Below are 26970 nucleotides of genomic sequence, written 5' to 3'. Positions count from 1 at the left end.
CTGTTTCTGGGTATATTTGAAATCGTGTTAGTTTATTTTCTATATTATGGAGGTTCACAAATTTATTGTTATTATTTCTAATTTAATCGGGGCGTACTTCTTCAAATAGAATTGATTCAATGAAATATTTTTGGTGAAATTTAATCATTCAAGAGTGTATTTTTGCTACTTGAAAAACTGTGCAGGTTTCTTCAGGAAACCATACAATGGTTGCTTGCGTTCGTGTTGTAGGATCGCAATATCCTTGGTCATTTTTGCAAGGGAGTCGAATGCCTTGGTAAAGAATTGTGTCGTCTTTTAAATCTCGCGTAAGTTGTACTTTTTCAAGTTGTATTTTCCAGTCAAAAAACATTATTTCTTGGTATCCTTTATTTTTTGTGTCTGCTTTACAATTTGAGGGATCATTTATTCCTATATGTGGTATCCAGTGTTTATCAAGTAGATCGTATGTCAATCTTCCGTGTGTTCCATGAAAGAGGAAATTTGTGTCTAGTCTTATGTGACCTTGGTGTTTTTCAAGTTCTGCTTGATGTGCTAAGTCTGGGAAAACTTGAAAATTTACAAGTTTTCTATTTGTGCCTACGTTTTGTGATAAATTTAATCGTTTAAGTTCGTTTTTACAGTCTTGGGGGCTAAGATGTTGTAATCTTTCTATATTACTCTGATAGAAAGATTCGTGGTCTAATCGGTTTTTATTTCCGTTTGAGACTTGCGAGCAATGTACTTTATTTTCGGAAAATGTTGCTGTAAATTTGTATCCTGTTAATGTTGTTGATCGGGCTTTTGAGTCTAGTGTGGCTACTATTGTTGTTGTTTCTATACCTTGTGGTTCGGATTCACGTTGTGTGACTTGGTTTATAGCATATTTGTGTAGCGTTTTTGTTCGTTTTCTTCCCAATCATAGTGTGTTACTAATAAATCCTGAGGTCCTGTGCGAGGAGATGGATTTGTATTTTGTTCGGAAAAAATTATAAAAAGTAGGTGTTGAAATGTAAATACTTTTAGAATATACATGTATATGATAATCCTGAGTATGGGTTTTAAAAGGTAATATATCCAATTGTGATTTTGGTATATCTATCGTATTTATATATGACTTCAGTTGTTATAAATGGGGGAGGTAGTGATTGAGCTGTTATATTTGGTGGGCTCGGGGGAAAGGGTGTTGAACAATTTTATTTATTCTGACTGTGATTTCAATTTTTAATTGGAGCTATTTCGTTGAAGTATTTGAATGTTGTGTTCTTGAATATCTTTGTGAATATCTTGCCTATATTGTAATCTACTTAGTGCCCAATTGTGGAGTCGGCTACTTTCTTGATGTTGTCCAAATAGTGGGGGAGGTGCTACGAAGGTATTCCAATCCAATCGTAGAGGAGTGTTTGTCGATGATTGTTCTTGGTATCTAGCGTCAAGGTTGGTGGGGAAAATAAGAGGGAATAGTGTTGGTGATATTTGACTTGAAGATGGCGTTGATAGGAGTGAAAGTGTTTCTGGCATGGATGATAGCGTTGTATCAGAAGAAATATCTATTGGTTCATTTACTATATTTGGTTCGCCTTGAGTATAAAAGTGTGTTGTCCAATATGGTGGTCGTTCGGTGGTGTCTGGGGGGTTAAAAGGGTTTTCTCGGATTTGTTGTGATGTTGGGGTTGAACCTAGATAGTCTGAGGGAATATTTGAGGTGCTATGTTGTGAAAGGGGAGTTTCTGGTAATGTACTGCTTGAAAGTTCTGAGGTAGTTGGTGTTGGTGATTGGGGTATATTAAAATGAACTCTGGGGGTTTGAAAATTTCTATTTCGTCGCGGATTTATAATTTGTCTACGTATTTTAGGTGTATTTTTTGATTTTGACTAATGTGTCTGGCTCGATTGAGATCTTGTTGTAAGGTGGGATATAAATTATATGTTGGTTCGCTTAAAGATGCTTGGCGATTAACTGGTTCTAATGGTTCAGATAATTGTGCGTGTCGCTCTTCAAAAGTGTATGGGTTGTCTTGAAAAAAAATGCGTGTTGATGGTTGGAGATTGTTGGTAGTTGTAGGTGTTTTTGGACTGTCTTGGGATGTAGTTAGTGGGGCTGATTTGGCGGTGGTTGATTAGAAATTTTGAAAAGGTGTCTGAATTTTTAATTCTTATTGGGAAAATTTATGTTTATTATAATATTCTTCAATAAAATGTATCAAGAGAATAGTTGCTAGGGCAAAGGTGGTTTTTGCCTTTTTTATACATTTGCACATTGTCATGATGAGGGAGATTGAAAATATGAGGAAAATTAGAATAACAGAAAAATATCTGTTCGACTGAAAATAGTTCGTATCATTTGAATAGATTTTATCTATTCGTACCTGTAGATGTGGTTAAGGATTTGGGAGAGTTGGAAGTATATTTCAAATAGGGAATAGAAAATTAAAAAAAGATTGCAAAAAAATATAGAAAGGATTATGAGGGGTTCAAAAGTTTCAATGAAAAAGAATAGCAAAAATTTGAATATTGTAGAAAATTTTGTGAAAAGGTTTGAAAGTTTTTGTCTATGGTTATCGACTGTTATAGAAAGAAGCACTTAAGAAATGATTTGTTTCGTCAAATATTTTTTAATTTTTGGGGCGAAAATCAAGTGTGGCCGGATTATTTATTGATTTTTTGACAAGTGGGTTTAGTTTTGTCAAAAAGTGTTGAGGGCTATTTTTTCGGTGTTTGGGAGGTGTTCATAGTATTGTTTTCATTTGTTAGATAAATGGGGGTATCTTTGGAATATTTGTACTTTAGGCCAAATGATCATGAGTCTTTTTTACTTTGCCAATTTTGGTTAGAGGGTTTTTGAGGTCTGGAACCGGGAAGGGAAAAAATTATTGATTTTTGCATAATTTGATAAGGGAGGGTTGTAATATTGAAGTGGTATTTATTTTAATTGTCAAGTTTTAGCAAGTTGCTTGTTTTTGACCTGGAGGTCTTAAAGTTGTAGTTATAGATATGCCTGGAGATTGATATCTGTTGGCTAATGAGTCTGTGTTAGAGATAGTAGGGTGACAAATTTGAATGTTTTCTATTGGCTGAATTTGAACTAGAATTTATCGAGTTTATTTTCAGCATGTTAGTACGGAAATGTGAAAATTGAAGGTGATTAAGAAGAATATTGACGTTAATCAAACTAAAGTTGTTTTGGAATTCAACTTTCTTCAATTTTTTAGATTGTGGAATGAATGTCTTATAGTTTTTTCGTGGTTGACTTCTAAGTCGTGATGATTCTCCATGTTCTGGTTTTTGTTGTTGATCCTGTGGTAAGATTTTTTCTGTCATTTTTCTATTTTTTTCTCTTTATAAGATGTTTTGGGTTGTGGTATCTTTGATATTTGAGGGTTTGAATTTTGCTGTTCGATTGTTTTTTGATTGCTTTGGGTATTAACGTTTTGATTTTGTTCAGTTTGTGGGTTATTTTGAATGATGTGTAAACCTGTGAAGGAATATATAGTTGAGTTAATTCGCGGAGTGCTTATTCTTTCGGGTAATAAGGTAATAAGTTATTGCGGTGTTGAACGACTTCTTTTTAATTGAATTAGTAAGTTGGTATGTTACTTCAGAAGGTTTATCAATTATTTGGTAGGGTCCTTTTCGAAGTGGTTATAATTTTTTGGAGATTCCTTTTTGTGTATTAAAATTAGGTATTAAAACAAATGTTCCAATTTTTAAGTCTGTGGCTGGCATGAAGCGTGAAATAATTTGGTTATTTATATTTTGCCTTTGTAACAATTTCTTTGTTACTTTTTGGTAGATTTCATTGTGTTTTTTTATCTCTATTTAAAATCCATTCGGTATGTGTACCGGAAGCTAACTTTAAATTTTGTGGATGATGAAAGTGGTCTTCATCATGTGTATGTAAGGGTAGTTTATAACAAATTGAATCTTTATTTGGTTGGCAATATCGTTGCATATTTTTATGGACTTTTGCCGTAAACATAATTGGTTTTCGTGGCCTTTGATTAAAAACCATTTCATATGGTGGCATTCCTAGAGTTGTTGTGATTTGTGAATATAAGATAATGGGAATAATTTGACATCTGTTGGCCATTCAGTGTATCGTGTCACATTTTCATCAATGATACATCGAAGATATTCTTGTAGTGAACGGTTCATACCTTCGACTAATCCATTTGTCCAAGGTGCATGAGATGTACGTGGGTTATGCTTAATATTTTATAGGTGGCATAGTGTGATGATTTCATTATTGATGAATTCTGTTCCATTATCTGTGACTAGTATTTTGGGTAGTCCGAATTTAGCTATCCAATGTTCGTAAAGTGTTGTATATGCTTAATAAGCAAATTAATGTGGTACTGGGTTGAGTGCTACATAGTGTGTAAATGCATCAGCAATTACCATAATATAAAAATTTGCTTCGGAGGATGGTGAAATTGGTCCTTTTGTGTCAAATGAAATTTTATGATTGAAATGTAGACTTTGTCCTTTAAAATCTTGTTTTGGTGCTATTTGTTTTTGATTTGGATAAGGTTTATTTAATTGACATATTATGCAATCGTTGCATAATACTTTAATCCAAATTGGTGCATTTGGGAAGTAAAGTTTTTGTTTAAAATTTGAAAATGTCTCCTCTGATCCGGAGTGTTCTTTTGTATGTTATTGTGTAATATGTTGAATGCTATCAGCATCATACTGAGGGGGAGACAGGGTATTTTAAAATCAGTTGTCTGATATCATAAAAGGTCTATGATTTCATTAATAGTTGTATTATTAATTTTTCTAAAGTATCGGAGGAGTGTTTTAGTTCCTAAGATTGTTGCATCAGCTTTTGCTGGCTTAGTTTTATACTTGTGCCTCGATTTGAGTTGTCGAATTACGGGATCAAAGTTTTGGTATTTTTGTAATAATTGTAGTGTTATGTTTTCTGTTGGTGATAGAAAAATATTTTCGACTTCTTATTTTGATAAGGGGATTGTGTCGAGTGCGTCATGAAGGTCAAAAACTTGATTTATAATGTATTTTAAATCATTTATTGGCGGTCCTGATAATTTTATTTTGTCAGTTTAATTTTCTTTTTCTATCAATGGGAAGGGATCTTTTTTGTGTGGTTGTTGTTTGATTGTCTTTTGTTGGGTATTATTTTTGATCAAATGTGAATAAGGAATTGGTTTAAATGTGGATGTTCCTAGTAAATCTACTTCATAGTGATTATTTTGACAATGAAAATAGAGTGGGAAATATTGTAAGTGATTTATTTGTGACTGATCTATATCAGTTTTTACTGCATATTTGCATTCTAATCTTGGTGATGTTTCATTTTTTTGCAGATAGAATTTAATATTCTGTTGTGTTTCAACTGTAGTTTTTCGTGTAATTAGTTCAGGTGGTGTATTTATACTTAATGTATCTGGTAGTGCAAGATTTTTACCTGCTGTCCAAACTATATGTAAGTTTGAGAATTTCATTAAAGGTAATTGAAATCTGTAAACTCTATGGTTTGGATTTGATTTCTGTGTAAAAAGAAATATTATCGGTTTGTGATCTGTAAACAGAACTGTTGGATGTTTTGATCCAACTATCAGAAATTCATATTCTGTAAGTGTGTATATTATAGCTGTGCATTCTCTCATGAGAGTAGAGAGTTGTAGTTCAGCTTGTGTAAAAAAGCGAGAGTTTGCTGATATGAGATTCTTTTTATTTGTTCCACTGTGTGATTTTAGTAATACTGCGCCAATGCCAAAATTTGAAGCATCGCACATTGCGTAAAATGGTTGATTTGGATCTGGGATTGTATTTGATATTTGTTCTGTTAACAATTTTTTAATTTCTTTGAATATTGTTTGATGTTCGGTAGTCCATTCAAAGTTATTCTGCTGTCTAAGGATGTTATAGAAAGGTCTTAAGTATAATTGCATTTTGTATACATATTTACTTAGAAAATTTAACATTCCAAGAAATTCTTGGATTTTCTTTTTATTTGTGGGTGGTTGAAGTTTCTGAATTGCATGTATTCGTGATTTTAATGGAGTTATAGTGTTTCTTTCAATAATGTGGCCAAGAAATTTTACGCGTGTTAGGAAAAATTGTGATTTGTCAGAGGCTGATTTCATGTTTTCATTTTTGAGTATTTGATGATACTGTTCTAAAATTATAAACATTTCGTCTTTAACTTGTGACTGCATGAAAACATCGTCTAAGTATGTGATTCCATCTTTTTTGAGTATAAGTGGTCTAAAAATTTTACTCATAAAGGCTGAAAAAGCTGCTGGTCCTATGGATATTCCATAGAACAATCTAATAAATTCGTATTGTTGATTTCCAATAACGAATTGTGTTAACCGTCGTGATTGTTCATCTAGTGGCATTTGATTGTATGCACTATTCATATCTGCGGTTGTGAAATATTTACCATTTATTTTTGTTAGGATTACTTGAATAGGTTCAATGGGCCAATTGCTTTTAGATTCGTCAGTTAGTGAATTGAGATATCTAGCATCTAGAACAATTTTTAGTGATTCTCCTTTAGCTAGGATGATAACTGGGTTGATAAAGGTATTACCTTTTGGTTGTTCTTCTTTATTTACTGGTGATATAATTTAATATTGTTCTAAAATGTCAAGTAGTCTGTTTACTTTATCTTGTAAGTGTATTGGTACTTTACTTGCTTTTTGCTTTCTGAAAACAGCGTCAGGTTTTAAAGGTAAATGTAGTGGTGAACTAATTTTTCCAACATCGAATTTTGATGTTGCATAAACTGTTAGATATTTTAATAGTAGTTCGGCTAATTTGTCGAATTCGTTTTGTGTTATTTGAGAATGTTGAAAATTAAACATCGTTGGAAATTTTTGTTGTTCTATTGTATCATGTGATATTTTAAACGTTGGTTTTAAATATGGTGTTTTTGTGAATAGTCGGTGTTTCTTTTTTCGTTGCTTATTATATTTTTTATTGATAATTCTTCATCAAGAATTGTGGATTGGCATATATCTAATAATTGTAATATATTATTGACTCGATATGCTACTTCGTTTGTGGGTAAGGTTGTGGCATTTGATTCACAGTATCCTAAGAGTCCTAAGGGTAGTGTTATCTGTTATGGTGAATTGTTACACATGTGTAATGAAATATTATCCGAGTTTGAATGTTTCTTGTATTTTATGGATGAAATTGTGATTCGAAAAAAATTATGGATGGGTTTAAATTCAAGATCTGACATAAAGAAATGTTGTTTGTTTTGGTCTTTATCGTACTGGTGAACTTGTTTGATTGAAAAGTTATATACCTTTCCTGATAGTGGTTTCAGGTATTTTCGTTCCTGGTTGTATATAGGAAAAATTTGGAGAAAAATGGTGGTTGTTTGTTTTATCTTTGAAACAATGTTAAGGATGTGTTTTTCATTCCTGTGTACTTATCTTTTATATGGAGTTTGCTATTTAAATTGTTTATTGTGGGATTATACTTGGTTATAAGTGGTATACCATTGATGTTGTGTTTTATATCTGTTATGTGGAATGTTGGTTTGAATGGTTTGTTTAATATTTTGTTTTGTTCCATTGTTCTAGTGGGATCAAGGAAAAGTTGAATTTTTCCATAATTTATTAATGTTGAGCCTTGTGCTGTTGCTAATTTGCTGGCTGTTTTTTTAGGTGTTAAGATTGGGTGTAACGTTTTGATTTCATTCCAAGTAGGGATGTTAATAATATTCGATTCTGCTTCTGAGTCATTTAAATAATCTATTTCAAGATTTGGTGGTTGAAATTCTTTACTTTTTGAGCTTTCTAAGAGAAATGGAATTGTCCAAATTTTTTCTCTTGGCTGTTCTTTTTGTATATTTTGGTAAATGTGGTTTGTACTTGAGCGTTGTATTTTGTCATTGATTACTGTGTTAATTTCATTTACGTTCTGTTCAACTGGTAAATTGTTTCTTATAGGTCTAGTATAATAGTCTTGAAGAAATTCCAATTGATTTTCGTATATGTGTGAAGTGAAGGGTTGTTCGTATACAATGGGTTTGTAGTCGTTTTTGACTGTGATCATATTAACTGAGATGGTATTATTCGTATCACTTTCGCTGTCTGTTAATTCACAATTAATGTGGTTTAATTGTAATTCGGTACTTTCTGTATTGTCGATACCAGGGGGATCTGAAGTTGTTTCTTCAGTTGCTTGTACCTGATTAATTTGTCGTTGACGTTTCGGTGTGTTACTTCTATACTGGTGTTGGGAATCGGTGTAGCGATTATTGTTTCTATAAGGAGATTGAGAATAATTTCGTCGTTGATTGTTATAATTGGGGTTCCTATTTTGTGAATTGTTTCGTGATCTATTAAAGTAACTGTTATTGGTTCGTTGATAATTAGATCTGTTGTATGAATTGTTTCTTGATCTTTTGTTTTGGTAACGTTGATTTCTGTTGTTTGAATAACTTCTATTCCTATTATTTGAATAGTTTCCATTTATATTGTATGATGAATTTCGTGATCTATCGTTTGAGTAGTGTCTATTCCTAGAATTTGAATGGGAATTGTATTAGATGAATATTCTCTTCTGTTTGATTTTGAACGTGAATAGTTGTTTCTATACTGATTATTTTGACTATTTGATCGACTATATCTACTTTGTGAGAAATTTTGCGTATTTCTTTGTTCTGGTGATCTACCTCTATAACTTGAGTTATAAGGTGATTGGTTTCTCGAATTATTTGAATTATTTGGTAGTGGTTTACCAGAGCTGTTATTACTATGTGTATTTTTGTTTCGTAAAGTTTGATCTTTTTTCATGTATTGATAGAATGATTTATTTGGTCCTTTGTACTTTTGTGGTTTGTTTTGGTTATCTTGTTGTTTTTGTCTACATTCGGCAATGCTGTGTCCGTATCTTCGGCAATAACTACACCATTTTTTGAAAAATGGTTTACCTTTAATATCGGGAATTTTCTCATATATGATTAAATTTTCAGTAATTTTTTCAGTTAGATATACATCTGAATCTTGTATGTTGTTTATGTGTGAAGTATTTGTTTCGATTCTATTAACGTTTTGTAGTTTGAGAGTTTCTGTTTCTTCAAATTTCATTGTGATTTCTGCTTGTTCTAGTTTATCAACTAGTTTTCTAAAATCTAAATCTGGTTCTCGAATTGATGAGGGGTGTGATGCTCTCTTTTTAATAGCTATTTTTCTTAATTGAGGTGTTGGAGTCATCATTAAAATTTCTGTCATTTTCGTGTTTTTATAATCATGAGTGTTAAGCGAATATACTTTTCGAACTAGTGTTTCGATTCTAACTGCCAATTGTTTAATTGTTTCGTTTGGTAGTCTGCGAATGTCATTACATAAAACTCTTTGGTGTTGTTTATTTCTTTCAGAATCAAACATTTTTGAAAATTCTTGCGTAAATCTTTTCCAATCTGTTTTTATGTCCATTGGTAAAACTGAAAACCATTTTTGAGCTGCGCCATCAAGTGTTGTTTGTATTAACGCTGTGCGTCTATGTATCTAATTTTGACGGAGTGGTGTATTAATTGGTTCAGGTCCTATATTCAAAATTAAATTTGCTGTGACTGCATTTAAATAGTCTTCTACAGAATACTCAGGGTCTGTGCCTGTAAATACCATCAATGGTTTATTTGATGTTATTGACGATCCACCCATGAGGTATGGATTCTTAGTCATCTGTAGTGATTCTGCGTCATTTGGCATTTGTGAAAAACTTGTTAGTTGATTTTTTGTTATTTCATGTTGTTGTAAATTTTATGGTAGTGATATTTCGTTTTGCATTTGCGTTGGTTGGTAATAATCTGTATTTGTTGGATTTTGTGAGTAAAAATTATTATTTTGAGATGTGTGATTTGTTTTAGGTTGTCGCATATGTTGTTCTCGTGTATATGGTTCAAAAATATCTGGTTGGTTTACGTGATAGGAGTGAAGTTTTTGGTTTTGAAAATTTTGTTGTTGGTTTTGTTCGTAAAAATCGTCATCATCTGATGGAAGATAATTTGGTATATAATAAGGTGTTTTTTGTTTGTTTTGGTATGGCTGTTTACTGTTTTTATTTTGTTGAAAAAATGGGTAATTTTCACTTGGGTTTTTTGGAAATTGTGGGTGATCATTAAAATTTACTAAGTTCGATGTTGGTTGTTGGAAGTTTTGTCGTTGATTTTGAGGGTTTGTACGAGGAGGTTTAGATTTTTATGATTTATTTACGTAGTTATAATTGTGTTCTGCAAAATTACTTCTTGTGAATGTTCTTTGTTTTTGTGTTGGTTTCGTCATTGGTCTAAATGTTTAGTAATCCATATGTGAATATTTTGGAGCAACCGAGGGTTTAACCGTAGATTGCAATATTACTTGTGGTAATATTGAAGTTTTAGGTTTTGGCGTTGTAAGGTTTGGATGTATTGAAGAAATACTTTGCTGTGTAGTTGTTACAATTGTTCCAACTATCTCTTTATTTATAAAATGTAATGGTGTTTGAATATCTTGTTGTGTAAGATTTCTAGTTCCATTTAAATTTTCTTGTTGTACAAGAGTTGAATTTAAACTATTATTTTGTCTTCTATCGGGTAAAAACGAGTTATAGTTTAAAGGTGTTGCATCTGTTGTAAGTGGGATTTTTTTACATAGTTTTTGTGAATAGCTTTTTTACTGATTGCTTGACTTTAGATGTCTAGTGGAATGTTCAGGGATATTGGATGAGACCAATCAGGGTCCCAAATGTAGTCTGATTGTTCGGCAATGACAGTGTCATCGTTTTTACTTTGAGGTCTAAAACTTTTTCTCGCCTGTGCAATCAAGTCTATTTTATGTGTAAAATAGTCGATTATGAACCATGCTAAGATTTTTTGTAAATCGTGTTTAACATTTTGTGAAATTTCATTGTTTGAAAATTTTTCACGGATTGTGTTTAAAAATGCTGAGAATGCGGCAATTTTATTTCTTACTTTCATGTGTCTTGATGTTTGAACCGGTGACGTGCTCTAAGTTTCTGTCTTTTCTAGTATAGATAAATAACTATATATTATTGCAAAAACATTTTTAGTGAATATTGAATTTGCTCTCTGTGAATTTTGATGTTGTATGTTTTTAATTTATTCTGCGAATACTTTTGAAAATTCTAAGTGGACATCGTCTGTTTGGTTAACATGTTTGCCATGAAATTTACTTGCTGTACTGAGTTCTAAGGTGTATATTCCATATTGTTGTGTTAAGTTACATATTCTTTTTATATAATGATCGACATTTTGATTTTTGATTTTTACTTCTGGGAATTCTGCTTCACATGGGCTAATTCCTTGTTCGAAAAAATTTGCGATTAGATTATGGCAAAATTGTATTTGTCCTCTATCTTCAGTGAGTGAATTTATGATAAAGGGGAAAACAGAGTTTTCGTCTGGACTTTCATCACTTGGACTTTGGCTCATTTTTTTGTTTTATAACTGTCAGTGCGTAATGTTCGATGTGTCTGATTGGTTGATTCCAACTGTATAAACGTACTGGTTTATTTTTTTATATCTTTTTTATTCTTCTTTTTCTTTGTTTTGATGAACGTGATGTAGCTTCTGAATCGGAAAAGTATAATTGATCGTGAACTGGAAAATTTTAATTTACTGTGTCTTTTAGTTCTAAATTGCTGACTTCTGATTCGGAGACTGCGTTTCTACGCTTTGAAAAAATTTTTTGTGTGATTTGTCTTTGTTTACTTAAAATTTTTCTTTTTATTGTTTGTGTTTTTGTTCGAATATATCCGATTGTTTGTTTGTGCGGTGTAATTACATGATCCTATGCTTCGTTATTTGATTCTAAATTGTGTAGTACAATTGTTTGTTTATTTCCTAAATTGTTCAGTGACATAAGGTTTAGGATGAAGGGTGCAAGATTGTTATTAATGAATTTAATATCCTAGACTGTTAGTCCTTACGATTTTTTGGTTAGCCTAACTTAGGTCTTTTATTCAGGGTTGGAGAGAAAAGTATATATCGATTCCGAAGAATGATTGTTAATTTCTCGTGGCTATTCTAAGTTAAGGTGTTAACTTAATTAATCTTACTTAGGGGTAGTGGTTGTGTTCAAGGGTTGGAGAATAGTAAATCGATCCACAAGGTTCAGGTATAATTAGAACACAGGTAGTTCGTTTGGTACTATTTTAATACTTACTAAGATTTAAGATTTAGCCTGGGTCAGGTAAGAGGGGGGATTAAGTGAAGGATGAATAACCGAAGTTCTTCACTGTTTAGCCTAATTTGAATGTTTAGAGTGTTGAAAAATTTCTATTAGTCCTGGGTCTTTGAAAGGGTTGGGTAGTGAATCGACGTTTGAGGTCGTTAGACATTTTATTTATTGGGTGGGGGAGAACAAATTTGTTCTATTTAATCCAAGGATAGGCCTTGATGATCAGGATATAAGTTTTTATGGTATAAAATGGATTGAATTTAATTATTTAATGGAGATCCAAGGAAAGGCTTGATGATCTAATTTAAGATTGAATAAGTTGAAAATAAAAAGGGGTAAAAAGTTGGATAAGTTTTTAAAGATAATTTAAATTTAATTGATAGAAAGGTTTAGTGTTATATGATATTAGTGGTTAAATGATTGCTGTTATGTTTTAGGTGATGAAGCTGGGGATGCCAGGATGATTTATATATACAAATAATTTATGATCATGTTAACTAATTTTTGTTTTTTATTTTCATTAAATATATTTTTCAGATATCTTTTTGAATTTTACTGCAGTTTTGAAGAAAACGATTTGAGGTGTTTATATAAATCGTTATTGTACAATAGTAAATTCGGTTTAGCGCCTGAAATAATCATTGAAGCTTTTTTCTCAAGGTTTCTATGTTTAAGAATGAAAATCTAAATTCATGGCTAGTAAAATTCTAAATATAAAAGTTTGTGTTGGCTTTTGCCGTACGACCATGAAACTTAATGGTAAGTTTCTTTGTAGTCGTAGATCGTCTCTCGTCCGAGGTCTTCTGCCAATACCTGGTATCTCGTATTGTACGGAATAGCGGCTCTGATCTGTTGAGTCGTAGAGACATTTCAATTAGGTTATTGTCATATAACATTTTTGAAAATGTTTTTGTCTAATTCTAATCTATCTGTTAGTTCTAAGCTAATTTGTTTTGTAAGGTTTTGTTCGAGACTTTTGGTCGCACAATATGAGTTAGGTTCGAGGCGTAACTCATAGAGTAATTTCGGATAGGGTACACCGTCTGCTCGTCACGCTATCGTATTTTCGGCAAGATGATAGATTCGTGCAACTTCTTAGTCTAATACCGATCCTAGTCTTACTCTTATATCTACTAGTCTCAGGGTGTTTAACTAGTCTCTGCTAGGCTCAATAGATCTAGAGTATACTGGCTTATTGCGATTGCTGAAGGTCTCTTGGAGAAGTAACTAATTTCTAAGTTAAATTCAAATCTCTCTGGTGCTGAAATTACAAGTAATTTCAGCACTTACAAATAAGTGGGTTGTTAGTTAGATGGATCATGATTGGTTAATGTTAAACATTTTATAGAGATAGAATATCCAATTTATAACCAATAATAAAAATTGTTTATATCTGGTTTCATACCCGCCCATTATAAAAAGGGGAAACATTTTTTAAGAAATAAGAAATTTCGATTTTTTTTTCAATTTATTTGATTTGAAAACACGGCTTTGGTCGCAACAAGCGTTTAATTTTTCTTACCACTGGCAACCTCTTCCGGATCAAAAGGACCCCGTGCGGATTCCTGTGCTTCGACATCATCAGGAACTGGATCTGCAGCATCTGCATATGGTCTGCCGAAGTAGTCTGTCTTCAAATCTGAACAGGGGAAGTTCACTCCAAACACAACCAAGTGACGAATGTAACAGAGGAGGATAATGGCGAGAAAGATGCACCCAATTATTACGCAGAGTAGCGAGAAAATCCTGTTGCTTTTTCGATTGCACCTGATCATCTGCCCGGGTCGAGATCCCGCTCAAAAACCGCTAAAGATATGAGCGGTTTGAGCGGTTTTTCAGCAAGATTTGAGCGGTCTGAGCGGTTTGGGCGAATTGGGCGGTTTGGGCGGTTTTTTTAGAAAAACCGCTCAAACCGCTCAAATCTTGGTAAAAAAACCGCTCAAAAACCGCTCACTTCTTGCGGTGATTTTTGAACGTTTTTTTTTCAAGCAAGATTTGAGCGGTTTGAGCGGTTTTTGAGCGGTTTTTGAGCGGTCTTATAAAGAAAACCGATTAAAACCAACAAAAAGGCCTGGAAAGGTAATGTTACCCCGGGTTGACATCCATAAACCGAAAATGCTTATTTTAAATTTCCCCACACCGAAAAACCTTATCATACAATTGCCTGCTTCAAATGTATGGAAAAATGCTAATCATACAATTTTCATACAATTTCAAAAAACCATTGAAAAAAGATTCAATCTAGTTTCTCCGGCTATTTGAACCAAACACAACAGTCTGGTGATGAAAAATAGTTACGTTTATTTTTTTTTTTTTTGAAAAAAAATGGTTATTATACAATTTCCATATATGAAAATTGTATGATAACCATTTTTTCATGAAAGCCAAGATTTTCAGAAATTGTTCAAACTTGTTTATAAACAAATTTATATTATTTAAGAGTGCTTTTGCTGAACTTAAAGGACATTGCTCATCAAAAACGAAAATTTAATTTGAAGCTAAAAAAATAGTTATCATACAATTTGCATATATGAAAATTGTATGATAACCATTTTTTCATAAAAGGCAAGATGTTCAGAATTATGTAAAAACTTGTTTTTAACCAAATTTACAGTAATTAAGAGTGCTTTTGCTCAATTTCAAATACCTTGCTTATCAAAAACGAGGTTTTAAAGCCAGGTCTTTTTTTGCTCAGTTTTAATCGTCACAAATTGTTAGCTTACGACGAGTAAAACTGAGATCTCGAAGGTCGGAGCCACGCAGTTCTTCTTCTCTGAAAACTACTCGGGGTAGGTTGGGGTTAGGGTTAGGTTAGGATTAGGGTTTCTCAATAATAATATTTTCACAAGTTTTGGAAAAAAGAATTGAAAAAAAAAAAAACAAATTTCTAGCCAGAACAATTCTCTTTGGATCAACTCTGAATAACTGACACAATATTCGTCTTTGGGAAAACAAAACAGGTTTGTCCATCCATTCATCAAGTGATACTCATGATTTATCTCAATTTTTTGAGAATTTAGGCCAAAAGACGGTTTCAAATGTTTTTTGCTTTGAAATGAGATAATTGTCATTATCTTAGAATATCATGATGTCATTGAACTGTAATATCAAACAATATCCAGGAGAAATAGTTATCTTTTTTTAATTGTGGATTGTTTCTAACGGAAAATTTGCTGTTTGATTATTATATAATACTGTAAATATCACCAAATTGTTCATACTGATCAAGTATACAACAATCACTAACCGATTGATCCAGCTACCACCAACAACGATAGCCGTAAGAATATATAATTAATGCTTAAAACCTCGCTTTTACATTAATCTCAAGTCCTGACCTCTAAGTCATCATTTGGTAACAGGAGTGTGGGATTGCCATCAAAGCGATACGAATTCTTGCGGAAGAAGACAAAAACAAGAATACGGATATTCTAATTCATTAAATCCTGGCAATTTTGAGGAGTTTTGCATGGAGCTGACGTCTTCTAACAGCCATCATCACCAACGACGAAGATTGGGCCAATTCAGGATAGCCCCAAAGTAGGAGACTACTGAAGAAAAAGAAGAAAGAAATCCACTCAAGGGTTGATAGCAGTTATTCTAACATCCAGAGGCCCAGTAGATTGTCTAAAAACGGAAGCAGCCATGTCATTTTCATCGACATTGTCTTAGACCAAATGATCAGTGGTTTGTTCGACCAGTGAAAAATCAAAAACCGTAAAAATTTTTTAAAGAGTAGTTGTGTCGTAATCTTAGAAAATCATGATGTCATTGAACTGTAATATCAAACATTATCCAAGAGAAATAGTTATCACTATTTATATGTGGATTGTTCTTAAAGGAAATTTTGCCGTTTGATTATTATCACCAAATTATTCATACTGATCAAGTATACAACAATCACTAATCGATTGGTCCAGCTACCAGCAACAACTATAGCTGTAATAATATTTAATTAAGGCTTAAAACCTCGCTTTTACATTTATCTCAAGTCCTGACCGCTCAAGTCATCATAAGAATCCCGGAATTCTCATGTTTTGTTCAATATTTTTAAATTTTCTTAATCTTTTCATTATAATTTGGTTTCCTAGAACTCATTCAAAGCCAAAGAAAATCAAAAAAAGAAGTTTTTTATACAGGGATGAACAAAAGGCTAACAAATAGCCAAATTTTTTTTCCTAGTCACAATGTTTTCTTTTAGGACGTAACAAAAAAATGAAATTTTAAGCTCTTAAAATGGTACTATAATATATTGTTAGCTCAAGAGAAGCTCAACCATACCATTTTTGTTGAAATCCAATAAGTTTCCGTTGATAATCTTTTTTCTGCTGCCAGTCATTCTATTATCAATATTTTTTTTCTTGGACTATGAGTCAAATTTAACATGATTTGATTGTAGTTTCAATCAAAAGATCATGGCTAGAGCTCTCTAAAGCACTCCCATTTTTTGCCAATTTAGAGAGAAAAAGATGTTTTCGTCTAATCGCAACTTTTGCGAAAATTGACTTTTATACCAATTCTGAGTTTTTCCTCGTGTCTTTGAAGTTTTGCTTTTTACTGAGGAATGCAAGGTGATTAGAAGCTCAATTGTGTTGTTGATAAACAGAGTAAGTGAGTGATTACGATGAACCTATTGTAGTTTTAGTTTCTAAGAAAACATATTGGGGAAGCCGTACCAAAAACAAAAAAATTTATGCAAAGTAGCAAAATAACACATTGAATTTTGCAATTACATCTAAACAAATTTTCAGTTTGAGCAAACGAGGTAGCTCTCGGAGTGACTTCAGAAGCAGGTTTAGTATTAAAGCACATTAAATTGTGCTGTAAGCATTAAAAATTGGTTTAGTTTTTTTTTTAATTGATAAACCCAAAGCTTTAGTTTATGCTTAACTTGTCCATGATGTTCAGCAGAATGTGATCTGAATTTTCGCTTTCAAAGGCATTTGTCACCTGTAAACATTTATATATGATCGAAATGTTCCTTTGGATGATTAAAAACTGACGTTTACACAGTTTTTTCTTTGTACATGTTTTTCAACTAAGCACTTAGGGTAGGCGCTTTTTGTGCTTACTCGACTCAAAAGTGTTTTTTTTTCTTAAAAACAGAATTATAAGTAGTGCATATTATAAAAACCGTGCTATTTTGACCTGTTTGATAATGAAAGCTATCAGTCAGTCAGTCGTGGTCTATACTGTCTTCCAGTACCCGTTTTTGCTTGTTTTGACCGGTCTTTGAATTTTTTTCGTGATGACCTCCATGCTAGTTGACTATCCTTATATGGGACTTGAATTCTATGTATATTGCAGCTAGGATGATACAACTTCGAGGTTAAGCGTAGATTACACCAGTGTTCATGATGTTAGCATCATGAGTACGGTTAAAATAGGTTTAGTCAGGTTTTTTAGTCAATTTTTGTTGTTACAGGTCTTTTTTTAATGAGTATACATCAATTTTTTAGGCAAAACTTTTCGTAGAAATGACGGATTTAAATGGGAGTAATATCATTAGTTCGGTCTTGAGCAGCACTTTCTCCTAGTACCCGAGTTTCTTTGTTTTGGAAAGTATTTAGGAAAAAGATATGCATATTTATTAGAGAAACGTTAAAACCAGTTGAAGGGCTCGAAAAAAGATGTGATAACTCATTGTATATTGAAGCTAGAATAATAAAACTATGAGGTTAAGCGTAAAGTACAACAGTGTTGATGATGTTATTATCAGATTTATAGTTAAACGTTTTCAGTCACATTTTTTGGTCATTTTTTTGTTGTTACAGTACTTTTTTTTTATTAATGAGTATACATCAGTTTTTGACAAAGAACTCGTCGTAGAGATGACGGTTTTAAGGAGAGGGGTATCAATAGTTTGGTCTTGAGCAGGGTTTTCTCCTAGTACCCGAGTTTGTTTGTTTTGTTAAGTATTTAGGAAAAATATATGCATATTTATTAGAGAAACGTTAAAACCAGTTGATGGGCTCGAAAAAAGATGTGATAACTCATTGTATATTGAAGCTAGAATAATAAAACTTTGAGGTTAAGCGTAAAGTACAACAGTGTTGATGATGTTATCATCAGATTTATAGTTAAACGTTTTCAATCACTTTTTTTGGTCATTTTTTTGTTGTTACAGTACTTTCTTTTTTATTAATGAGTATACATCAGTTTTTTAAGAAGAACTCGTCGTATAGATGAAGGATTTAAGTGAGAGGGGTATCAATAGTTTGGTCTTGAGCAGGGCTTTCTCCTAGTACCCGAGTTTGTTGGTTTTGTTAATTATTTAGGAAAAATATATGCATATTTATTAGAGAAACGTTAAAACCAGTTGAAGGGCTCGAAAAAAGATGTGATAACTCATTGTATATTGAAGCTAGAATAATAAAACTTTGAGGTTAAGCGTAAAGTACAACAGTGTTGATGATGTTATTATCAGATTTATAGTTAAACGTTTTCAGTCACTTTTTTTGGTCATTTTTTTGTTGTTACAGTACTTTTTTTTTATTAATGAGTATACATCAGTTTTTTAAGAAGAACTCGTCGTAGAGATGACGGTTTTAAGGAGAGGGGTATCAAGAGTTCAGTCTTGAGCAGGGTTTTCTCCTAGTACCCGAGTTTGTTTGTTTTGTTAAGTATTTAGGAAAAATATATGCATATTTATTAGAGAAACGTAAAAACCAGTTGAAGGGCTCGTTAAAAGATGTGATATATCATTGTATATTGAAGCTAAGATGATAAAGCTTTGAGGTTAAGCGTAAATTACAACATTATTGATGATGTTTTTATCAGATTTACCGTTAAAGTGTTTTCAGTCACTTTTTTTGGTCATTTTTTGTTAGTCCTTTTTTTTGTTACAGGACTTTTTTTTTTAGTGAGTACACATCAGTTTTTAGGAAGAACTTTTCGTAGAGATGATGGACTTCGGTGGGAGGAGTATCATGAGTTAGGTCTTGGGCAGTGCTTTCTCCTAGTACCCGAGTTTGTTTGTTTTTGTAAGTATTTAGGAAAAATTTATGCATATTTATTAGAGAAACGTTAAAACCAGTTGAAGGGCTCGATAAAAGATGTGATAACTCATTGTATATTGAAGCTAGGCAGATAAAATTTTGAGTTTAAGCGTAAAGTACAACAGTGTTGATGATGTGATTATCAGATTTACTGTTAAAAATTGTTCAGTCGTTTTTTTGGTCATTTTTTGTTAAAGTCCTTTTTGTTGTTACAGGACTTTTTTTTAATGAGTACACATCAGTTTTTTTAAGAGAACTCCTCATAGAGATGACGGATTCAAGTGGGAGGGGTATCATTAGTTCGGTCTTAAGCAAGGCTTTCTCTTAGTACCCGAGTTTGTTTGTTTTGTTAATTATTTAGGAAAAATATATGCATATTTATTAGAGAAATGTTAAAACCAGTTGAAGGGCTCGATAAAAGATGTGATAACTCATTTTATAATGAATCTAGGATAATAAAACTTTGAGGTTAAGCGTAAAGTACAACAGTGTTGATGATGTTATTATCAGATTTACAGTTAAACGTTTTCAGCCACTTTTTTTGGTCATTTTTTTGTTGTTAAAGTACTTTTTTTTTATTAATGAGTATACATCAGTTTTTTAAAAAGAACTCGTCGTAGAGATGACGAATTTAAGTGAGAGGAGTATCAATAGTTCGGCCTTGAGCAGGGCTTTCTCCTAGTACCCGACTTTGTTTGTTTTGTTAAGTATTTAGGAAAAATATATGCATATTTATTAGAGAAACGTAAAAACCAGTTGAAGGGCTCGTTAAAAGATGTGATATATCATTGTATATTGAAGCTAAGATGATAAAGCTTTGAGGTTAAGCGTAAATTACAACATTATTGATGATATTTTTATCAGAGTTACTGTTAAAGTGTTTTCAGTCATTTTTTTGGTAATTTTTTGTTAGTCCTTTTTATTGTCACAGGAGTTTTTTTTAGTGAGTACACATCAGTTTTTTAGTAAGAACTTTTCGTAGAGATGACGGACTTCGGTGGGAGGAGTATCATTAGTTTGGTCTTGGGCAGGGTTTTCTTCCAGTACCCGAGTTTGTTTGTTTTTGTAATTATTTAGGAAAAATATATGCATATTTATTAGAGAAACGTTAAAACCAGTTGAAGGGCTCGATAAAAGATGTGATAACTCATTGTATATTGAAGCTAGGCAGATAAAATTTTCAGTTTAAGCGTGAAGGACAACAGTTTGATGATGTTATTATCAGGTTTACTGTTAAAAAGTTTTCAGTCATTTTTTTGGTCAATTTTTGTTAAAGTCCTTTTTGTTGTTACAGGCCTTTTTTTAAGGAGTACACATCAGTTTTTTAGAAAGAACTTTTCGTAGAGATGACGGATTTAAGTGGAAGGAGTATCATTAGTTCGGTCTTAAGCAGGGCTTTCTCCTAGTACCCGAGTTTGTTTGTTTTGTTAAGTATTTAGGAAAAATATAGGCATATTCATTAGAGAAACGTTAAAACCAGTTGAAGGGCTCGATAAAAGATGTGATAACTCAATGTATATTGAAGCTAGGCAGATAAAATTTTTAGTTTAAGCGTGAAGGACAACAGTTTGATGATGTTATTATCAGGTTTACTGTTAAAAAGTTTTCAGTCATTTTTTTGGTCAATTTTTGTTAAAGTCCTTTTTGTTGTTACAGGCCTTTTTTTAAGGAGTACACATCAGTTTTTTAGAAAGAACTTTTCGTAGAGATGACGGATTTAAGTGGAAGGAGTATCATTAGTTCGGTCTTAAGCAGGGCTTTCTCCTAGTACCCGAGTTTGTTTGTTTTTGTAATTATTTAGGAAAAATATATGCATATTTATTAGAGAAACGTTAAAACCAGTTGAAGGGCTCGATAAAAGATGTGATAACTCATTGTATATTGAAGCTAGGCAGATAAAATTTTTAGTTTAAGCGTGAAGGACAACAGTTTGATGATGTTATTATCAGGTTTACTGTTAAAAAGTTTTCAGTCATTTTTTTGGTCAATTTTTGTTAAAGTCCTTTTTGTTGTTACAGGCCTTTTTTTAAGGAGTACACATCAGTTTTTTAGAAAGAACTTTTCGTAGAGATGACGGATTTAAGTGGAAGGAGTATCATTAGTTCGGTCTTAAGCAGGGCTTTCTCCTAGTACCCGAGTTTGTTTGTTTTGTTAAGTATTTAGGAAAAATATAGGCATATTCATTAGAGAAACGTTAAAACCAGTTGAAGGGCTCGATAAAAGATGTGATAACTCAATGTATATTGAAGCTAGGCAGATAAAATTTTTAGTTTAAGCGTGAAGGACAACAGTTTGATGATGTTATTATCAGGTTTACTGTTAAAAAGTTTTCAGTCATTTTTTTGGTCAATTTTTGTTAAAGTCCTTTTTGTTGTTACAGGCCTTTTTTTAAGGAGTACACATCAGTTTTTTAGAAAGAACTTTTCGTAGAGATGACGGATTTAAGTGGAAGGAGTATCATTAGTTCGGTCTTAAGCAGGGCTTTCTCCTAGTACCCGAGTTTGTTTGTTTTGTTAAGTATTTAGGAAAAATATAGGCATATTCATTAGAGAAACGTTAAAACCAGTTGAAGGGCTCGATAAAAGATGTGATAACTCAATGTATATTGAAGCTAGGATAATAAAACTTTGAGGATAAGCGTAACTTACAACATTATTGATGATGTTATTATCAGATTTCCTGTTAAAGTGTTTTCAATCACTTTTTTTGGTCATTTTTTGTTGTTACAGGCTTTTTTTTGATGAGTACACATCAGTTTTTTTAAGAGAACTCCTCATAGAAAAGACGGATTTAAGTGTGAGGGGTATCAATAGTTCGGTATTAAGCAGGGCTTTCTCCTAGTACCCGAGTTTGTTTGTTTTGTTAAGTATTTAGGAAAAATATATGCATATTTATTAGAGAAACGTCAAAACCAGTTGAAGGGCTCGATAAAAGATGTGATAACTCATTGTATATTGAAGCTAAGATGATAAAGCTTTGAGGTTAAGCGTAAATTACAACATTATTCTTGATGTTTTATCAGATTTACTGTTAAAGTGTTTTCAGTCACTTTTTTTGGTCATTTTTTGTTAGTCCTTTTTAATGTTACAGGACTTTTTTTCAAATGAGTACACATCAGTTTTTTAAGAAGAACTTTTCGTAGAGATGAGGGACCTCGGTGGAAGGAGTATGATTAGTTTGGTCTTGGGCAGGGCTTTCTCCTAGTACCCGAGTTTGTTTGTTTTGGTAAGTATTTTGGAAAAAAATACGAATATTTATTAGAGAAACGTTAAAACCAGTTGAAGGGCTCGATAAAAGATGCGATAACTCATTGTATATTGAAGCTAGGCAGATAAAATTTTGAGTTTGAGCGTAAAGTACAACAGTTTTGATGATATTTTCATCAGATTTACTGTTAAAAAGTTTTCAGTCATTTTTTTCGGTCATTTTTTGTTAAAGTCCTTTTTGTTGTTACACGACTTTTTTTAAGGAGTACACATCAGGTTTTTAGGAAAAACTTTTCGTAGAGATGACGGATTTAAGTGGGAGGGGTATCATTAGTTCGGTCTTAAGCAGGGCTTTCTCCTAGTACCCGAGTTTGTTTGTTTTGTTAAGTATTTAGGAAAAATATATGCATATTTATTAGTGAAACGTTAAAACCAGTTGAAGGGTTCGATAAAAGATGTGATAACTCATTGTATATTGAAGCTAGGATGATAAAACTTTGAGCTTAAGCATAAAGTACAACAGTGTTGATGACGTTATTATCAGATTTACAGTTAAACGTTTTCAGTCACTTTTTTTGGTCATTTTTTTGTTGTTACAGTACTTTTTTTTTTAATAATGAGTATACATCAGTTTTTTAAGAAGAACTCGCCGTTGAGATGCTGGATTTAAGTGAGAGGAGTATCATTAGTTCGGTCTTAAGCAGGGTTTCTCCTAGTACCCGAGTTTGTTTGTTTTGTTAAGTATTTAGGAAAAATATATGCATATTTATTAGTGAAACGTTAAAACCAGTTGAAGGGTTCGATAAAAGATGTGATAACTCATTGTATATTGAAGCTAGGATGATAAAACTTTGAGCTTAAGCATAAAGTACAACAGTGTTGATGACGTTATTATCAGATTCACAGTTAGACGTTTTCAGTCACTTTTTTTGGTCATTTTTTTGTTGTTACGGTACTTTTTTTATTGATGAGTATATATCAGTTTTTTAAGAAGAACTCGTTGTAGAGATGACGGATTTAAGTGAGAGGGGTATCAATTGTTCGGTCTTGAGCAGGGCTTTCTCCTAGTACCCAAGTTTGTTTGTTTTGGTAAATATTTAGCAAAAAAAATATGCATATTTATTAGTGAAACGTTGAAACCAGTTGAAGGGCTCGATAAAAGATGTGATAACTCATTGTATATTGAAACTAGGATGATAAAATTTTGAGTTTAAGCGTAAAGTACAACAGTTTTGATGACGTTATTATCAGATTTACAGTTAAACGTTTTCAGTCACTTTTTTTGGTCATTTTTTTGTTGTTACAGTACTTTTTTTTTTAATAATGAGTATACATCAGTTTTTTAAGAAGAACTCGCCGTTGAGATGCTGGATTTAAGTGAGAGGAGTATCATTAGTTCGGTCTTAAGCAGGGTTTTCTCCTAGTACCCGAGTTTGTTTGTTTTGTTAAGTATTTAGGAAAAATATATGCATATTTATTAGTGAAACGTTAAAACCAGTTGAAGGGTTCGATAAAAGATGTGATAACTCATTGTATATTGAAGCTAGGATGATAAAACTTTGAGCTTAAGCATAAAGTACAACAGTGTTGATGATGTTATCATCAGATTCACAGTTAGACGTTTTCAGTCACTTTTTTTGGTCATTTTTTTATTGTTACGGTACTTTTTTTTATTGATGAGTATATATCAGTTTTTTAAGAAGAACTCGTTGTAGAGATGACGGATTTAAGTGAGAGGGGTATCAATAGTTCGGTCTTGAGCAGGGCTTTCTCCTAGTACCCAAGTTTGTTTGTTTTGGTAAATATTTAGCAAAAAAAATATGCATATTTATTAGTGAAACGTTGAAACCAGTTGAAGGGCTCGATAAAAGATGTGATAACTCATTGTATATTGAAACTAGGATGATAAAATTTTGAGTTTAAGCGTAAAGTACAACAGTGTTGATGACGTTATTATCAGATTTACAGTTAAACGTTTTCAGTCACTTTTTTTGGTCATTTTTTTGTTGTTACAGTACTTTTTTTTTTAAATAATGAGTATACATCAGTTTTTTAAGAAGAACTCGCCGTTGAGATGCTCGATTTAAGTGAGAGGAGTATCATTAGTGCGGTCTTAAGCAGGGTTTTCTCCTAGTACCCGAGTTTGTTTGTTTTGGTAAGGTTTTAGGAAAAATATATGCATATTTATTAGAGAAACGTTAAAACCAATTGAAGGGCTCGATAAAAGACGTGATAACTCATTGTATATTGAAGCTAGGATGATAAAACTTTGAGGTTAAGCGTAAAGTACAACAGTGTTGATGATGTTCTTATCAAATTTACAGTTAAACGTTTTCAGTCACTTTTTTGGTCATTTTTTTGTTGTTACAGTTTTTTCTTTTTATTAATGAGTATACATCAGTTTTTTAAGAAGAACTCGTCGTATAGATGACGGATTTAAGTGAGAGGGGTGTCAATAGTTCGATCTTGAGCGGGACTTTCTCCTAGTACCCAAGTTTGTTTGTTTTGTTAAGTATTTAGGAAAAATATATGCATATTTATTAGAGAAACGTTAAAACCAATTGAAGGGCTCGATAAAAGACGTGATAACTCATTGTATATTGAAGCTAGGATGATAAAACTTTGAGGTTAAGCGTAAAGTACAACAGTGTTGATGATGTTCTTATCAAATTTACAGTTAAACGTTTTCAGTCACTTTTTTGGTCATTTTTTTGTTGTTACAGTACTTTCTTTTTATTAATGAGTATACATCAGTTTTTTAAGAAGAACTCGTCGTATAGATGACGGATTTAAGTGAGAGGGGTGTCAATAGTTCGATCTTGAGCGGGGCTTTCTCCTAGTACCCAAGTTTGTTTGTTTTGTTAAGTATTTAGGAAAAATATATGCATATTTATTAGAGAAACGTTGGAACCAGTTCAAGGGCTCGATAAAAGATGTGATAACTCATTGTTTATATATTGAAGCTAGGATGATAAAGCTTTGAGGTTAAGCGTAAATTACAACATTATTCATGATGTTTTATCAGATTTACTGTTAAAGATTTTTCAGTCACTTTTTTTGGTCATTTTTTGTTAGTCCTTTTTAATGTTACAGGACTTTTTTTTAAATGAGTACACATCAGTTTTTTAGGAAGAACTTTTCGTAGAGATGACGGACCTCGGTGGAAGGAGTATGATTAGTTTGGTCTTGGGCAGGGCTTTCTCCTAGTACCCGAGTTTGTTTGTTTTGGTAAGTATTTTGGAAAAAAAATAAGAATATTTATTAGAGAAACGTTAAAACCAGTTGAAGGGCTCGAAAAAAGATGTGATAACTCATTGTATATTGAAGCTAGAATAATAAAACTATGAGGTTAAGCGTAAAGTACAACAGTGTTGATGATGTTATTATCAGATTTATAGTTAAACGTTTTCAGTCACATTTTTTGGTCATTTTTTTGTTGTTACAGTACTTTTTTTTTATTAATGAGTATACATCAGTTTTTGACAAAGAACTCGTCGTAGAGATGACGGTTTTAAGGAGAGGGGTATCAATAGTTTGGTCTTGAGCAGGGTTTTCTCCTAGTACCCGAGTTTGTTTGTTTTGTTAAGTATTTAGGAAAAATATATGCATATTTATTAGAGAAACGTTAAAACCAGTTGATGGGCTCGAAAAAAGATGTGATAACTCATTGTATATTGAAGCTAGAATAATAAAACTTTGAGGTTAAGCGTAAAGTACAACAGTGTTGATTATGTTATCATCAGATTTATAGTTAAACGTTTTCAATCACTTTTTTTGGTCATTTTTTTGTTGTTACAGTACTTTCTTTTTTATTAATGGGTATACATCAGTTTTTTAAGAAGAACTCGTCGTATAGATGAAGGATTTAAGTGAGAGGGGTATCAATAGTTTGGTCTTGAGCAGGGTTTTCTCCTAGTACCCGAGTTTGTTGGTTTTGTTAATTATTTAGGAAAAATATATGCATATTTATTAGAGAAACGTTAAAACCAGTTGAAGGGCTCGAAAAAAGATGTGATAACTCATTGTATATTGAAGCTAGAATAATAAAACTTTGAGATTAAGCGTAAAGCACAACAGTGTTGATGATGTTATTATCAGATTTATAGTTAAACGTTTTCAGTCACTTTTTTTGGTCATTTTTTTGTTGTTACAGTACTTTCTTTTTATTAATGAGTATACATCAGTTTTTTAAGAAGAACTCGTCGTATAGATGACGGATTTAAGTGAGAGGGGTGTCAATAGTTCGATCTTGAGCGGGGCTTTCTCCTAGTACCCGAGTTTGTTTGTTTTGGTAAGGTTTTAGGAAAAATATATGCATATTTATTAGAGAAACGTTAAAACCAATTGAAGGGCTCGATAAAAGACGTGATAACTCATTGTATATTGAAGCTAGGATGATAAAACTTTGAGGTTAAGCGTAAAGTACAACAGTGTTGATGATGTTCTTATCAAATTTACAGTTAAACGTTTTCAGTCACTTTTTTGGTCATTTTTTTGTTGTTACAGTACTTTCTTTTTATTAATGAGTATACATCAGTTTTTTAAGTAAAAACTCGTCGTATAGATGACGGATTTAAGTGAGAGGGGTGTCAATAGTTCGATCTTGAGCGGGGCTTTCTC

At 32.2% G+C, this 26970-nt stretch overlaps 1 protein-coding gene across 1 annotated transcript in view; it reads right to left on the bottom strand.

The window, feature by feature from the left end:
• Positions 1–13654: 13654 nt before the first annotated feature.
• LOC134839874 (acetylcholine receptor subunit alpha-type acr-16-like) overlaps positions 13655–26970 on the bottom strand; it is a 59065-nt gene continuing 45749 nt past the window's right edge. The window contains exon 5 of the mRNA XM_063855498.1: positions 13655–13785. Within this exon, the coding sequence (XP_063711568.1) occupies positions 13655–13785 (131 nt within the window). The remainder of the gene's footprint in view (positions 13786–26970) is intronic.

Source organism: Symsagittifera roscoffensis, chromosome 2 (genome assembly GCF_963678635.1).
Source record: "Symsagittifera roscoffensis chromosome 2, txSymRosc1.1, whole genome shotgun sequence".
In the NCBI taxonomy this organism is placed as follows: Eukaryota; Metazoa; Xenacoelomorpha; order Acoela; family Convolutidae; genus Symsagittifera; species Symsagittifera roscoffensis.
This window is presented reverse-complemented; position numbering and strand designations above follow the sequence as displayed.